General features: G+C 44.4%; 1 protein-coding gene across 5 annotated transcripts in view; it reads left to right on the top strand.

Annotated features, from left to right (window-relative positions):
• Nucleotides 1-2,313: 2,313 nt before the first annotated feature.
• Nucleotides 2,314-14,115, top strand: part of SNX19 (sorting nexin 19) — a gene marked incomplete at its 5' end in the record, with an annotated part of 400,377 nt that continues 388,575 nt past the window's right edge. For 3 of the 5 annotated variants that reach the window (XR_013997239.1, XM_081114016.1, XM_081114013.1), the window contains 7 exons: nt 2,314-4,041; nt 6,395-6,533; nt 7,580-7,680; nt 7,798-7,917; nt 9,747-9,877; nt 11,094-11,190; nt 11,626-11,806. Coding sequence is in view for 4 of the 5 variants with exons in the window: in XM_081114016.1 (XP_080970142.1) it covers nt 2,314-4,041; nt 6,395-6,533; nt 7,580-7,680; nt 7,798-7,917; nt 9,747-9,877; nt 11,094-11,190; nt 11,626-11,806 (2,497 nt within the window). Of the gene's footprint in view, nt 4,042-6,394; nt 6,534-7,508; nt 7,681-7,797; nt 7,918-9,746; nt 9,878-11,093; nt 11,191-11,625; nt 11,807-14,115 lie in introns of those variants that run through there. The other 2 variants (XM_081114014.1, XM_081114015.1) reach the window with 2 other exon arrangements.

Genomic DNA, 14,115 nt, shown 5'->3' with positions numbered 1-14,115 from the left:
CAACATTACCAATAGCTTGTATGTATCTACACAGTCTTCCAAGTCCCGTTCCCCCAACTAATAATCACTACCCCGAATTGTATGATTGCCTTTTTTGTTAGTTTATGCCATAGGTAGGTACTGTTTACCTAAATAACACAGTGATGTACCTTGGTCTTGAACTCCATAAAGAGGGTATTTACCACATGTAGTCTTAGGACCTTGCTAATCAAAGTTTAATCTTTGGACAGAAGCAGAAGGATCACCCAAAATCTTATTGGAATTGCACCATATGGGGCACTAGCTCAGATTCGCTAAATGAGGATCTTCATTTTAGCAAGAAACCCACGTGTTCAGGTTTCATAAGCACTGTTCTAAAGACTTGGTTTGTCACTTAGACTTATCTAAGTTGTTATACATGTAGGTGTGGTTCTGTGAATGAGCAGTTAGGATGTTTTCAGGGATATTTTTTTATATTATGAAAAATATGTCCATGTATTTTTGAACAATCTTGTATGTCTCCTAGTGCACCGGTGAAGAGTTTTTGTAGGATACATATCTAAAAGTGGGATTTATGGAAAATAAACTACAGAAAAGTTCAATTTCACAATACCAAATTATTTTCCAAAGTATTTTGAATCTCACATACCCACCAAAGTGTGTAAGAGTAATTCTCTTGATTTCAATTTTTCTGATTACTTATTAGTAATAAGTTTAAAAATAATTTTAAACGCTTTCTCACCATATTTTCTTTTCTGTAGAATGCCTATTTATTTATTTTACCAGTTTGTTCATCAGGTTAGTTGGGTGTTTTCTTATTGTTTGTAGTTTTAAAAAATATTTAGAGATATAAATGTTTTCAATCACAATGTATTGCAAATAACTTCTGCTTATATATAGCTCTCTATTCTCTTCATCATGACTTATGATATACAGAAATCCTAAGTTCTACTGTAATAAATTCATCAATTCTTCTATCTTGATGAGTGGTTTTTGTCTTAAGAAATATTTCTCTACCCTGAGGTCTGAAATATATTCGCCCACATTTTCTTCGGACAGTTTTAAAGTTTTTCTTTTATATTTAAGTCCCTGGTCCATCTGGAATTGATTTTTGTGCTTTTTGTACAGTAGATATCTGATGTTATTTTCTTGCTGTGGAAAATCAATGATCCCATAACCATTATTGAATAGTCCCTCCTTCCCTCTACTTGATCTGAAAGCTTCTTGGGCCATAGGTATTCATCAATCTCTTTCAGGACTCTGTCTTCTTTCATTGGACAATTTGTCTATCCTGGCACCAATAGCACAGAATCTTAATCACCACAAATTTAAAGTAATACTTGATATCTGGAAGGGCAAGTCCTTTCACCTTATTCTTCTTCTCCTTTAGTATTGTGGCTATCCTTGACCCTTTTAATTTCAATATAAATTATAGAATCAATCTGTCATGCTCCACTCAAAGCACTGTTGGAATTTTTATTGGAATTGCATTACAAATCCATTTGAGGGGAATGGATACCTTTGGAGTATGGAGGACTCCACTGGTTCAACTCTTCCCACGAGTTGAACTGTACATGTTTATGGAGTTTGTGCAAATATGTGTTGTTGGATTTTAAAATATATTTTATGTATATGTGAATGGTATTAAGGCATAAATCATTTTTTTCCCTTAGCACTACGTGGTAATTTGGGGGCATAAAATGAGAACATTTTCTCATAGTGCTGTCGTGGCGCCTCCCGAACACCAGGGGGCGCCGAGCAGCGCCGCGCCTCCGGGGGCGCGGCCGCTCTCCCAGCATGCCTTGCTCCCGCGCACAGCGACCCGGAAGCGGTCGCTGGTGGCCGCGGGCCGGCCTCCCTGGAGGGCATCTGGGCTGCGGAGCCCAGTCGCCCGCCCGGGCCGCCCCAGCTCGGCGGAGAGCCTCTGCGCAGCGCGTCTGCGGAGCCGGCGGCGGCGACATCCTTGCGCCCAGTGCACCGGGGCTCGGGCTCGGTCAGGGCGCGCCGCCCGCGGGGTGAGATCCGCCCTGCCCCGGCGGCGTCTGTGAGTTCGGGGAGGGAGCCCCACAGCCCCGCCCCGCCTCCCGAGGCGGCGAGGAGCCCCGACGCCGCAGCATGAGCGCCGCGGAGGTCCCCCGGAGAGCGGCGTGGCCGCCGGAAGCGCCCGGTGCGAGGGCCAGAGGCAGAGCCAACATCGCTTGGCAGTGCCTGTAGGACGTCGAGGCCCAGGCCCGCGGCCCCATCGCACCCCAGATCCCCCCGCATCCGGGACACAGTTATGCCCCATCCCTGACTGCGAGGCGAAACAGAAAGAGAGCAGCCGTCCTTCCCACCATGAAGGCAGAAACAGCGCCCTCGGTCCCAGGGCCCCCAGCCCTGCCCAGCTGTGGCCTGGGGAACCTGCTGAGCGGCCGGAAGCTGCTGGTGGCGGGGGTCGTGCTGGGCTCGCTCCTGGTCACCCACTTCCTGGTCAGCTTGTGGCTGCTCTGCCTCGTGTCTGCGCTGCTGCTGGTGCTGGGAGGGTGGCAGGGCGCCAGTGCCCTGGCGGGGGCCTCCGGGCGGCTGCACCTGGAGCGCTTCTTGCCAATGGCCGCCTGCTCTCCAGGCCCCGAGGCGGAGAGGCAGCTGGAGCAGGAGATCAACCGCACCATCCAGATGATTATCCGGGACTTCGTGTCATCCTGGTACCGCTCCGTGAGCCAGGAGCCAGCCTTCGAGGAAGAAATGGAGGCGGCCATGAGAGGCTTGGCCCGGGAGCTGCGGAAAAGGATGGGCACGGTGGACAGCCCTGCTCTTGCCCTGAGGGTCCTGACGCTCTGCGGTTGTCACCTGCAGAGCTATATGCGGGCGAAGGAGGAGGTGGCGGCGGCAGCAGCAGCAGGGAAGCAGAGCGGTGGGGTGGAGCCCTCCCAACTCTGGGAGGCTTACAGCAGGGCCGCCGCCGCCCCACATCCCGCGGTCCAAAGCGCAGGCGCCGAGGTTGCCTACACACGTCGCATTGTGAGCTCGCTGCTTCAAGGACTAGTGCCAAAGCCCCACTTGGAGACGCGGACGGGACGCCACGTGGTGGTGGAGCTCATTACTTGCAACGTGATCTTGCCGCTGATCAGCAAGCTGTCAGACCCCGACTGGATCCACCTTATACTTGTGAGCATCTTTTCCAAGGCCAGGAGTGCTCCAGGAGGAGTGGTGAAGTCACACTGCCCAGCCGGTGCCACGGGGCCCGAGCAGGAGCAGCCCTCGGTGCCCACCTCTCTGCCGCTGGTTGTTGAGGTACCGAGTCTGCCCGAGGCGAGAGCCCTCTCTCCAGCTGCAGCCCAGGGGCTCCTCAACTGGGAGGAGCCGGGGGGACAGTTCCGCTCCTCCCCAGAAGTGGAAGAAGGCCATGAAGCTGTAGAGGGAGATGTGGGTGGAGCACCAGAGGAGAGAAAAGGAGGAAACAGCTCCTCTCATTTCCTACAGCCCGATATCCGAGGCCCCCTGTTCTTATGTGAAGACGTGGAGCTGGAGTCTCCATTGTCTGAACTCGGCAAAGAAACCATCATGCTCATGACCCCAGGCAGCTACCTGACTGACAGGCTCCAGGATGCCTTGTGTGCCCTCGGGGGTTCCCAGTCTCTGCAGCCTAAGGGTGATGCGGGTCCTGAAGGAGTTGAAGGAGCCGAGGCTGAGGAGGGTCCAGGAACAGAAAAAGAGACAGGTCTGGTCTCCACGTTGAATTCCTGCCCCGAGATCCAGATTGACACGGCAGACAAGGAGGCAGAGCAAGATGTCGCCTCTCTTCCAACTTTGCTGGCCAGTCCAGAAAGGACCTGCCCACCACGACCCTCATGCTTGGAGAAAGACCTTACCAATGGGGTGAGCTCCCTCGATCCTAGTCTGCCACCGGTTCTGCTGTCCTCCTCTCCCGCTGGTCCTCTCAGCTCAGCAACCTTCAGCTTTGAGCCCCTGAGCAGCCCAGATGGCCCAGTTGTCATCCAGAACCTGCGTATCACTGGCACCATTACTGCCCGAGAGCACAGTGGCACGGGATCCCACCCGTACACGCTCTACACGGTGAAGGTAACAGGACTGGAAATGTGGTCACCCACTCTAATCTTGGAATGGGTTTGGGAAGCCGTTGGTGAAGCTAAGACTCTAAAGGAGAGGCTACTCTTTGTTTGCAATGAGTCTGAAGTTCATCGGTAAAGCAGAATAGGTTTCTATGCAATACCCACAAACAATCCTAGAATTTCAGGGTGTTAGGAGACTGAGGGTCATAGTTTTGAGTGGTTCCCAAAGTATAGAGCTTTGTCCAGAAATTCTCTTTCCATACTTTTTCCCTGCTAATTTATTTTTTAAATAATTATAAACTTTTTAAAAAACTTGATTGGAGCCGAAACCGGTTTGGCTCAGTGGATAGAGCGTCGGCCTGTGGACTGAGGGGTCCCAGGTTCGGTTCCGGTCAAGGGCATGTACCTGGGTTGCGGGCATATCCCCAGTGGGAGATGTGCAGGAGGCAGCTGATCGATGTTTCTCTCTCATCGATGTTTCTAACTCTCTATCTCTCTCCCTTCCTCTCTGTAAAAAATCAATAAAATATATTTAAAAAAAAAAAAAAAAAACTTGATTGGAGAGATAAACATCCATGTGAGAGAGAAACATTGATCGGTCGCCTCCCCCGCACCCTGACCGGGATTTGAACCCACCACCTTTTGGTGTATGGGATGATACTCCAACCAATGGAGCCACACTGGCCAGGGTGATTTATTTCTTTTTTAAAATACTAGTATCTTCTTGTTTTGGAAGGAAGATCATTTAGCTATATATTCCTCAGAAGACAGTAAAATCCTCATTTGCAGAAATGATATAAAGGGAGTTTATGTATCAGATGGCTGGTTCAATTAGAGCAACAATTCCCTAAAACAGATTTTAGGATAGGCTTCTCCAAGTCTCCTGAGAGCTGTATTTTTTTAAAAATCCTAGGACCCCACTTTGGAAATTCTTATTCAGAATATGTGAAAGGCTGTCAGAATATACATATTTAAAAAGCAGCCCAAGTGATTTTGAGGTGTAGCCAGGTTTGGGAATGTAAGTATTGATAGTGTCTCTCAAGGAGTAGAATATTCCATGGAAAGCATTATAACTCCAAGGTACTCCCAAGTTTGAAAGTTCTACCTGGAATTCCACCTGTTTCTTACCTAAGCGTTTTCCTAGACTGATGGACTGCTTTGCTCATGTCAGTTCATAATGAATACCTCTCTTTCTCCATGGCTCTAGAAATTTTTAAAACACCAGCCTCAGATCCCACCAACAAGAGAGATTGTTTCTTATATCACTTGCCCACAGTATAGTACCTCAACCAAACAACAGTAACATACCTCTACTGTAGCGGTTCTCAACCTGTGGGTCGCGACCCCCTTGGGGGGTCGAACGACCCTTTCACAGGGGTCACCTAAATACATCCTGCATATCAGATATTTACATTATGATTCATAACAGTAGCAAAATTACAGTTATGAAGTAGCAACGAAAATAATTTTATGGTTGTGGGTCACCACAACATTAGGAACTGTATTAAAGGGTCGCAGCATTAGGAAGGTTGAGAATTACTGCACAAGCACATACGTTGTTCTTCTATAGCATTTCACTGTAATTTAACTACTGGGTCCAAAAGTCTTCCCCTATACTAAGTTGCACCTTTCATGCTGTTCAAGGTGTTGGCTCTGGGGAGCATACAGTAAAGTTCTCTTTCCCCATATACTGGCCCTACAAACACATGAAGACGGCAAACTTTAACCCCTTCCAACATCTCCAATTTTCACATGACATCTAATACAGATGATGTGTACTTAGGAAAAAAAATATTGTTTAGCTCCAAGAATAATAATTCATCTGCCCTGAACAGCAACAACAAAAAAACAAACACTTGTCCCTTTAATGCATTCCAGACAAATGATATTTGTTCATCAGTTGTTATGAATTATTTTCCCCCAAACTAATATATATAATCACTGATTGAATATAATGGCAAAATGGTAATCTCCTTATAACACCCAACCCCATAATTGAGGGATGGAAGAGGTAGTATTTTTTTTTGTTGTACCTTCGGTTTTATACTCTGTCTGGGATTTGTAAAGTAGCTATGTAGCCATTTTTATAAGTGAAAGTGTTTGCAGGAGGGAGCTTTGAGATGGAAGGAGTAGAGAGCAATAAAACTCATTTTTCACTTTCTAGGCCATACTGTGTTGGAAAAAATATCTCATTCTTTAATTCAGCCACCCTTGGACCTTGAGTTGTTCATTACAACTTAGAGCAGCAATCAGATCTGGTAGGTTTGGGAACAGAATAAGAATAGATTCCTTCCTTACCCCTACTCTCCTTTTACGATGTGGCTATTGAGCTGATGCAGTAAACACATTTATTCACTCAACAGTATGAGACGGCCCTTGACAGCGAGAACAGCAGCAACCTGCAGCAGTTGGCATACCACACTGTTAATCGCCGCTACCGCGAGTTCCTGAATCTGCAGACCCGTCTGGAGGAGAAATCAGATCTCCGCAAGTTCATCAAAAGTCAGGAGTTTCCCCAGGCCTGGACAGCCTGCTTGCTTTCACATCTAATCACCTTGATCTGAAAGGCTGGGGGCCTGTTGGTTTGTGACGAGGGTGGAGGGAGAGAATGTAGCATTAAGGGTCCTTTACTCTGCCACCCCTTCCCCCAATTTGCATTCAGATGATTTGGGGTTTAGTACTGGACAGCAATGGTCACATTGTTTCTAAGATATTCCTTTGCCACCGAATTCTTTGTTCTGGAGTCTATTTAGTTTAAGCTTAATAAAGAAACTTTCAGCCCTAGCTGGTTTGGCTCAGTGGATACATTTCCACTTATGCCTATGAGATAGCATGAGGAAGTAACTTTTCCAGATCCATACAATAATTGCTTTTAAATATTAAAATATCCAGAAATTCTTGCCAGCTATGCTTTAACAACCAGGTTTTTTAGATATGCCATGAGACACAAGGACAATCAGAAAATGTAATAAAATTTAACTCTGAAAGTATGCTAATAAGCAGCAAGTTTATTTTTTAAATAAACAAAATATGTTTATTTTAAAAAGCTAACGATCACCCAAATAAACATTTTAATAAGTTTAGGCATAAATTGTGGATTTCAGTTATGCATTTTCTTTCTTAATAATAGCTATGACTGAGCCAAACTTGAAAATATATGCCAGGTTCTCTTCTAAGCACGTTACACATATTTAGCTCATTGAATTCTCATAACAGCTTATAAGATAAATACTATCATTATCTCCACTTTACAAAAAAGTCAAAGAAAGATTAAGCAATTTGCCTAAGGTCGTTATTATAGGAGGAATTGGAGCCTAAATTTAAACTTGGGCAGTTGGATTTCAGGGCCCTCATTTGTAACCATTGTAGTATATGGTCTCTTCTATCTTAATATTAACATTAATAATGGGAGTAGATTTTATGTATTATATCCCTGGGGTATATTTGGAACTTCTGAAATAAACAATCTCAGGGAAATATATTCAACAGTTCTGCTTTGTTGTTTTTAGTTAATTTCTGTTAAGTGACTACACTTTTTTTTTTTTAAGATGTGAAGGGTCCCAAAAAGCTCTTTCCAGATCTCCCATTTGGTAACATGGATAGTGACAGAGTAGAAGCCCGTAAGAGCCTCCTGGAATCATTCCTAAAGGTCAGCATCCTTCTGTTTTGGCTCTATGCCCTTTTTACCCACCAGACACCCAAGCCAGGGTGGGGAGATGGAGGGAACTAGAATTTCTCTTTGAAGTCCTTCTCGTGTCCTTTGCAGCAACTCTGTGCCATTCCTGAGATCGCTAACAGTGAGGAGATGCAGGAGTTCCTTGCTCTGAACACAGATGCTCGTATTGCCTTTGTCAAGAAACCGTTCATGGTCTCCAGAATAGACAAGGTACTACACGCTCAGCCTTAGTTCTTATAAGCGTGGAGGCAGTGCTTTAAAAATAAGGGAGGTGGAGGATGGGGAGAGGCAGCACAGAGGAGTTAGTAGAATATGGACTAGGATTTTCAAGACCTATTCCCAAATATTGGTTGGATACCAACTTGTTGAATTACAGTGAGCAACTTGGAGGGTACCTTATCCCTGACGGTGTAAATGTACACATATCTGCTAGGGACATAGTTATTCTAGCGGAGGGTTGTAAGAATAGATCTATACCTCATAGATAGGTGGGGGCAGGAAAGTCCTTCCTGGAGGTGAAAGTCATTCCCAATGTTGGTCACTCAGGAAAGCAACCCCTAAGTAGGACACTAAGCTGGATTTAGATGGTGTAGTCATTCTCTGCTGGAGAACAGAGTGTGGGTAGACTTGTACCTTCTTCAGTAGGGTATCTCAGGACCTTTGAAGATGGTAGCAGAAGGACATTTGTATAAACACATTGGAGCCTGCAAGCAGTGATTACCAACTGATTTTACAGTCCCCAAGGCAAAAGTCCGAGGTTTATGTTTATCCAAGGATGTCTTATATTTTTTAAAAAGTTCGAAAACACCTACTTGTTGGCAGAAGAGGGGCCTCTCTCTCCTCATCTAGCCTTCAGGGGAAAAGATGATAAAGTGGAATTTCACATGGTCGGAGTTGGGAGACATTGACTGCTATGCTGAAAGAACTGCAAACTAGAGAGGGTTGCACAAGGTTAAATCCTCAAAGTTCATTCATTGCTTCTTTCAGCATCTACTTACTGCTGGTGTACTGTACTAGCTGTTCATGATACAACAGTGAACAACACAGATAAGGACCTTTCCCACAGACTACAATTTTATGAGCCCAGAGAGCAAGTTACATTGTCTAAGCCATGTTAAGCACATTCATGCTACCTCTGAGTTCTTTCCTTGGATTGTTATGCCCTAGTCTTTACTGCGCTCTTACTCAACCATTACAGCCTTGTCTTAGCTGTGCTAGTGCCTTGTTGAGGATTAACCAAGAATGAGTTAAAGAAGTTCCGGTGTTGCTCTGAGCCAGCAGTATCAACTGATGAGAGGCACCAAAGGGAAAGTAAATGTTTCTTCAATATTTAGGGTCTCATTTGTTTGTGCATTTTTCTAGCAAATATCTATATGTCATTTTCTCATTCTGAAAAATAGAATTCTTTTCATTGAAGATTGTTTTATTTGTCTTTCTGAGTAGAGAAGTTTATATCAATTTCAGACTTCTTAATTTGGACCTGAGTGATTTTTGTTATTCTTTCTGTCCTAAAGAAGAAAAATGGAATTAACTGGAAAAGCCAGCTCTTTACTCTGTGTGAATTACACTGAACATGTTTATATTTTATACATGTCTCTAGACATATTTTGTATTTTGATAATCTTCATTCTTTCTGTTCTTCATATATTTTCACCTATATTACTTCTGCTTTTTCACATCTTGGTGAAAGAATCAATTTGGAAACTAAAAATCATTCTTTTATATACAAAGAAGGAAATTGAAAATGGAAAATATTTCACCAGCCTTCAGAACTCTCAGCTTTTTATTTATCCCATTGTTTGTTTCAGCCTCTTTCCCCAAGCCATTGTTTATCTTACTCTGTGAGAAAGAAGCTGTTTATGGCCATAGAGAAAGGGGAGAACAGTTGCCACTAAGTTACTAGCTGGTATCTGACTATGCTGATGGCTAGGGCTCCACCAGATAGCCTAGCTGTCTCCCCATCCTGATTGCATAAAGCACCGTGAGAAAACTGCTCATTCGGTGATTTCTGTCTGACTCTGCTCCTCTGACCCCTGCAGATGGTGGTGAATGCTATCGTGGACACCTTGAAGACAGCATTTCCTCGCTCTGAACCCCAGAGCCCCACAGAGGAGCTGAGTGAGGCCGAGACAGAAAGCAAGCCCCAGACAGAAGGCAAGAAGGCTGGCAAGTGAGAAGCCCTTCAGTCGCCCAGGGACTCTTGCCCAATTCTCAGGTTGATCCCCAATCCTCAGCCAAAGCCCATCCCCAACTCTCACACTCTAGAAGAGAAGAGGTGGGCCATACATACTAATTTTTATGCACAGCTAGACCTTGAACTCCTCAGTGCTCAACTCAGAGGAGCCTGAGATCCTGCATAGGCAGCTCCACGGAATGTTTGTCTTGCCGTGAGAACCCCCAGGGCCCAACTGATGAGGGATTTGTGACTAGAAGGAAAACTCTAGAATATGGATCTTCTCCTTTTGTGTTTTCCTGGAAAATTGAGAGGTTCTTTCCTATTAAGAGCTAAGGCTTATAACTGATCTCTGTTTACCATCTTTTCTGGAAATCTTGGCTCAGAAGTTGCATATGCTAGCAATAAACAGGGAAGGGCCCGAATGGCCACCTGCAGCGCCCATTTTAGTAACTGGTTATGGCTGCTGCTCTCCTGCACCAGGTCTCAGATGTTCCCTGGCAGTACTCAGAGCCAGCATGTGGAAAGGAAGAGCACCACACCTACCCTTACTGGAAACTTCCTATCTGTATATGGGCCATGATGGAGAGAGAGAAAATGGGGGGCGTGGAGTGTTTGTGTGTGTGTCTGCTTGTCTGGCTGACTGTCTGCCTTTGTCTCTGTTCATGTTTCATGGGCCGGTAATAACACAAGTCTTGGCCTTTTTTTCCTGGGCCTATACTTTGACCGGTGCTTATAAGAATCCTGTCCCTTGAAAAACTGGGGTTTGCACTTGGAGTCCCTTCCCCGGTTTTATTTGGAACACGAGAGGAATAAGATAAGTGGATGTGCATAAAGGTACTGACAGCAGCAATAAATGCCACTTGTCTGACCTTCAACAAATATTTAATGAGTGTGTAGTGTGTGCTAGCACTCTTCTATCCTCTGGGAGTACGACATGGCAGACTGGTCCCTCGTTAGCATTAGCTAAACCCCCTTTATGGATGCACTGTAGACAGCTTAGTGCAAGAGTTGCACTGTATATTAAGACTTTCCAAAATATATGTTGTTGGGAAGAGTTCAGGGCCAGGGCTGTTCTGGCAGCTCTGAGCCCTATAAACTCCCAGAATAAGTATAGGCATATTCGTTTTGAGTATTAATACTTGTAAGCCCTTCATATGCTAGGGCAAGATCACGAATTACATCATGTTTCTGCTCTTTGTTTCTATACAAGGTCCAGATTGAGGTTCTCATCCAGTAAGATCGCTCCAGCGCTGAACTTGGCCAATGCACAAGAGAAGGTCCTCTATGGTCTCCAGGAAGGCACTGTGGTGAGAAGCTCCTAGAGAGCTCCTGGCATCTGCAGCCAGGATGTGGATCCTGCAGTTATAGGCACTTGAGACCTTCTCCAAAGTCAGAAAAGACTTAGGTGCCTGCTAAAGGTCTTACCAGCATCTGGGTCTCTATTTAGTATAAAACTATTTTCTGCAAGGTTGGCTTCTCAAGGGCCCTGGGTGTGGGATAATGTATGACAGAATGAGAAAGAAAACCCATTCCTGGGAGAGATCAGAGAACCCGAAAGTGTGTGTGGCAAATGGGAATACAAGGCATTGGTTTACTTGCAGCTTTGCTGAGGTGGTCACAACATCAGTTGGGTTCTGTGCTCAAGATACGTCTTCAGGGAAGGAACAGGGAAAACCTGAAGTGCTTTGGTTGCTCCTCTGCTTTCTGCACTCTATGTGATGTGTTGCTGGCTCTTTCTGCAGGAGTCGGAGGTCCTATCCATGTCTGGGATGGAAGCCTTTATTGAAAAACAGACAAAACTACTAGAAATGCAGTCAGCAGATGCCCCAGAAAAGGATCCTGACCATACGCCCAAAGGATGTGTGGATGGTGACATGTCAGATGCAGCCGCGCCAGCCCAAGACCTCAGCACCAGTGACCCGGGTGAGTGACAAGATCGCACCACAGAGAAGGGAGCCAGAGCACTGTTCACTTGGGACTTCTGACAGTTGGGATTCATCACTTTTAATTTATCTTCTGTTCAGCAAAGTAAGCCATGTGTTTGAGGTTCTGTGCTGAGTGCTGGGATGCAAAAAAGAATACAACACAGTCCCCAGAGCTGAGCCAAGCCGAGTGCAGCCAAGCAGAAGAACAGGGCAAAAAGGCAGGGAGTTCCAATCTAGCAAAATAAGACCCATGTTTGCAGTCTCATTACCTTGTTGAAGTTCTGTTTAGCGTGCTTGAGCTACATTTGAACTGCTCCCTTTACCTATTCCCTTAGTACCTGTGGTACCACTTTCCTGGTTGGTCCTTTCTCAGTCACTTTTGTTAGCTCCCTTATTAGCCTTCCACAGCGTTATTGCTGGCTCTCGGGGTGTTATTACTCTGCACACTCTGCCTGGTGATCTCATTAGTACTATTGGCTTTAATTCTACCACGTGTATTATGATGCCTAATATCAGATGTATTTCCACCCACTTACCTATGGAAATCTGCACTGAGATATTCTATAGGGCAGTGACATACAAACATGTGCAAAATGGAATTCATCTTTTCCCTGGATCTGTCCCTTTCATTTTATTTATTGCCATGGCAACCGACACCACCCAGTTACCAGAGAAAGAGCAGGGAGGGAGAAGAGGTGAGGACACGATTCTCTCCTTATAAGCATTTGAGGCAGGGCAGGTTTGCTTCCCAGAGGAATGAAGAGGAAAAATTGGGAGTCCTGGAGATTAGTATGTTTGCTAAACTAGAATTTATAAGAAGAAAAATGTTTAATTGCATCAAGATAAAGGCTCCCATTGAAAAAAAGTTCACAAAATCTTATGTTCAGAAGGAAAATAAAAGTTTGATTTCATCATTGTTTCTCTCAACTTAGCTATGTGGAAAATGGAATTTACAACCCCATCTCTTCACATATATCTCACTTGTTAAGTAAACCAAGTATTTTGACACCAAACGCATTAGAAAACTGTAAGAAATTATAAATAAGAGGGAATGGGTAAAACACTAATAATCCAGCCCAAATCAAGACTGTAAATTTTGAACAACATATCTCTAAAGGAATAGTTTATTGCTTCCGGTCCTTTTGCCTAAGATCAAGTCTAAAGGAGTAGTTAATGCCTGAGTAGCCCTTTTTCTAGCCCTAAATGCTCATTGATAGAAATTTTATCATTTTTTTTTCAAGAGCACCTGATGCCTTGTTTTGCTTTCTCTTATTTCTTACTGTTATGACTAATTGTCACCACATGATGGCAGCTCTGTGTAAATACTAACCCTGAGAAAGTAATAGAATTCAGGAGGATGACTAAGACTCAGAATGATGCTACTTTCCAAGGAACTCATTAGCCCATCTTTGAACAAATGACTAGAAAGCAAACACATCAGCTCCCAGGCCCCCTTGAAATACAGTGCAGAAGAAAGAAAATATTTTTTGGATGGGATTAAGAAGGTAGGTTTTATTTCTAATAGATTCATCCAAATCTGAAGTCATTTGTGTTCTAAAGAACCCTTAAGGTAGGGGAACTTGGGCAAGCTAAGAGAATACCCATTGGTCCTAGACTAACAAAATTATTGTTGACTATTAATTATAGTAATATTAGTCACAGCAATAGCATCAGATAGCTAATATTCATTCTGGAATATTATGTGCTCCTGAGAAAGTATCCAAGGAACCAAATCAGAGGTGACATGGGACCCCCTGAAAAGGGTTAGAGAACAGATACTTCCATCCATACCTATCTCTATTCAGGAGACTTCAGTTTAGCATGGGTGTGAGCTCCTTTGTGGCCAGTCTTTGGAATAGGAAAGAAATCAGTCACTGTCCTGGCATTTTCCCAAAGGTGTAGTGCTTTTCCTAGAACCACATGTCATCTCAAAATCAAACTGCAGCTTCCTGGATCCCAACCCAACAGCTCTGTGTAATGGAGTTGCTTTCAAAGCACTTTTTAACAGGAGAAGAATCCAAAGTCTTTTCCCAAATCTGCTGCCCACACATTTCTCTGATGCCTTGTGGAGGCGAGTGGAGTATAAGCGTGGAAGAGACTGGGCCTTGCCAGTTCTAGTTAGTCACCAGTTGTGAGCACTTACCTGCAACAAAATATATCTACTCCCTGGGGGAAATACAAAAGAAACAGACGTAGGCAAAATAATGGTATACAAAATATTTTTAAAAAGATCAAAGTGTTTTACTAAGTGACTAACACAAAAGAATTGTAAAGAAATACCGAGCCTGTCACTGAATTTTTTAGATA

The sequence above is a fragment of the Myotis nattereri genome (assembly GCF_964212035.1).
Source record: "Myotis nattereri genome assembly, chromosome: 19".
Taxonomy (NCBI): domain Eukaryota; kingdom Metazoa; phylum Chordata; class Mammalia; order Chiroptera; family Vespertilionidae; genus Myotis; species Myotis nattereri.
Note: the sequence above shows the minus strand (reverse complement) of the source record. Positions and strands in the feature narration are given on the sequence as shown.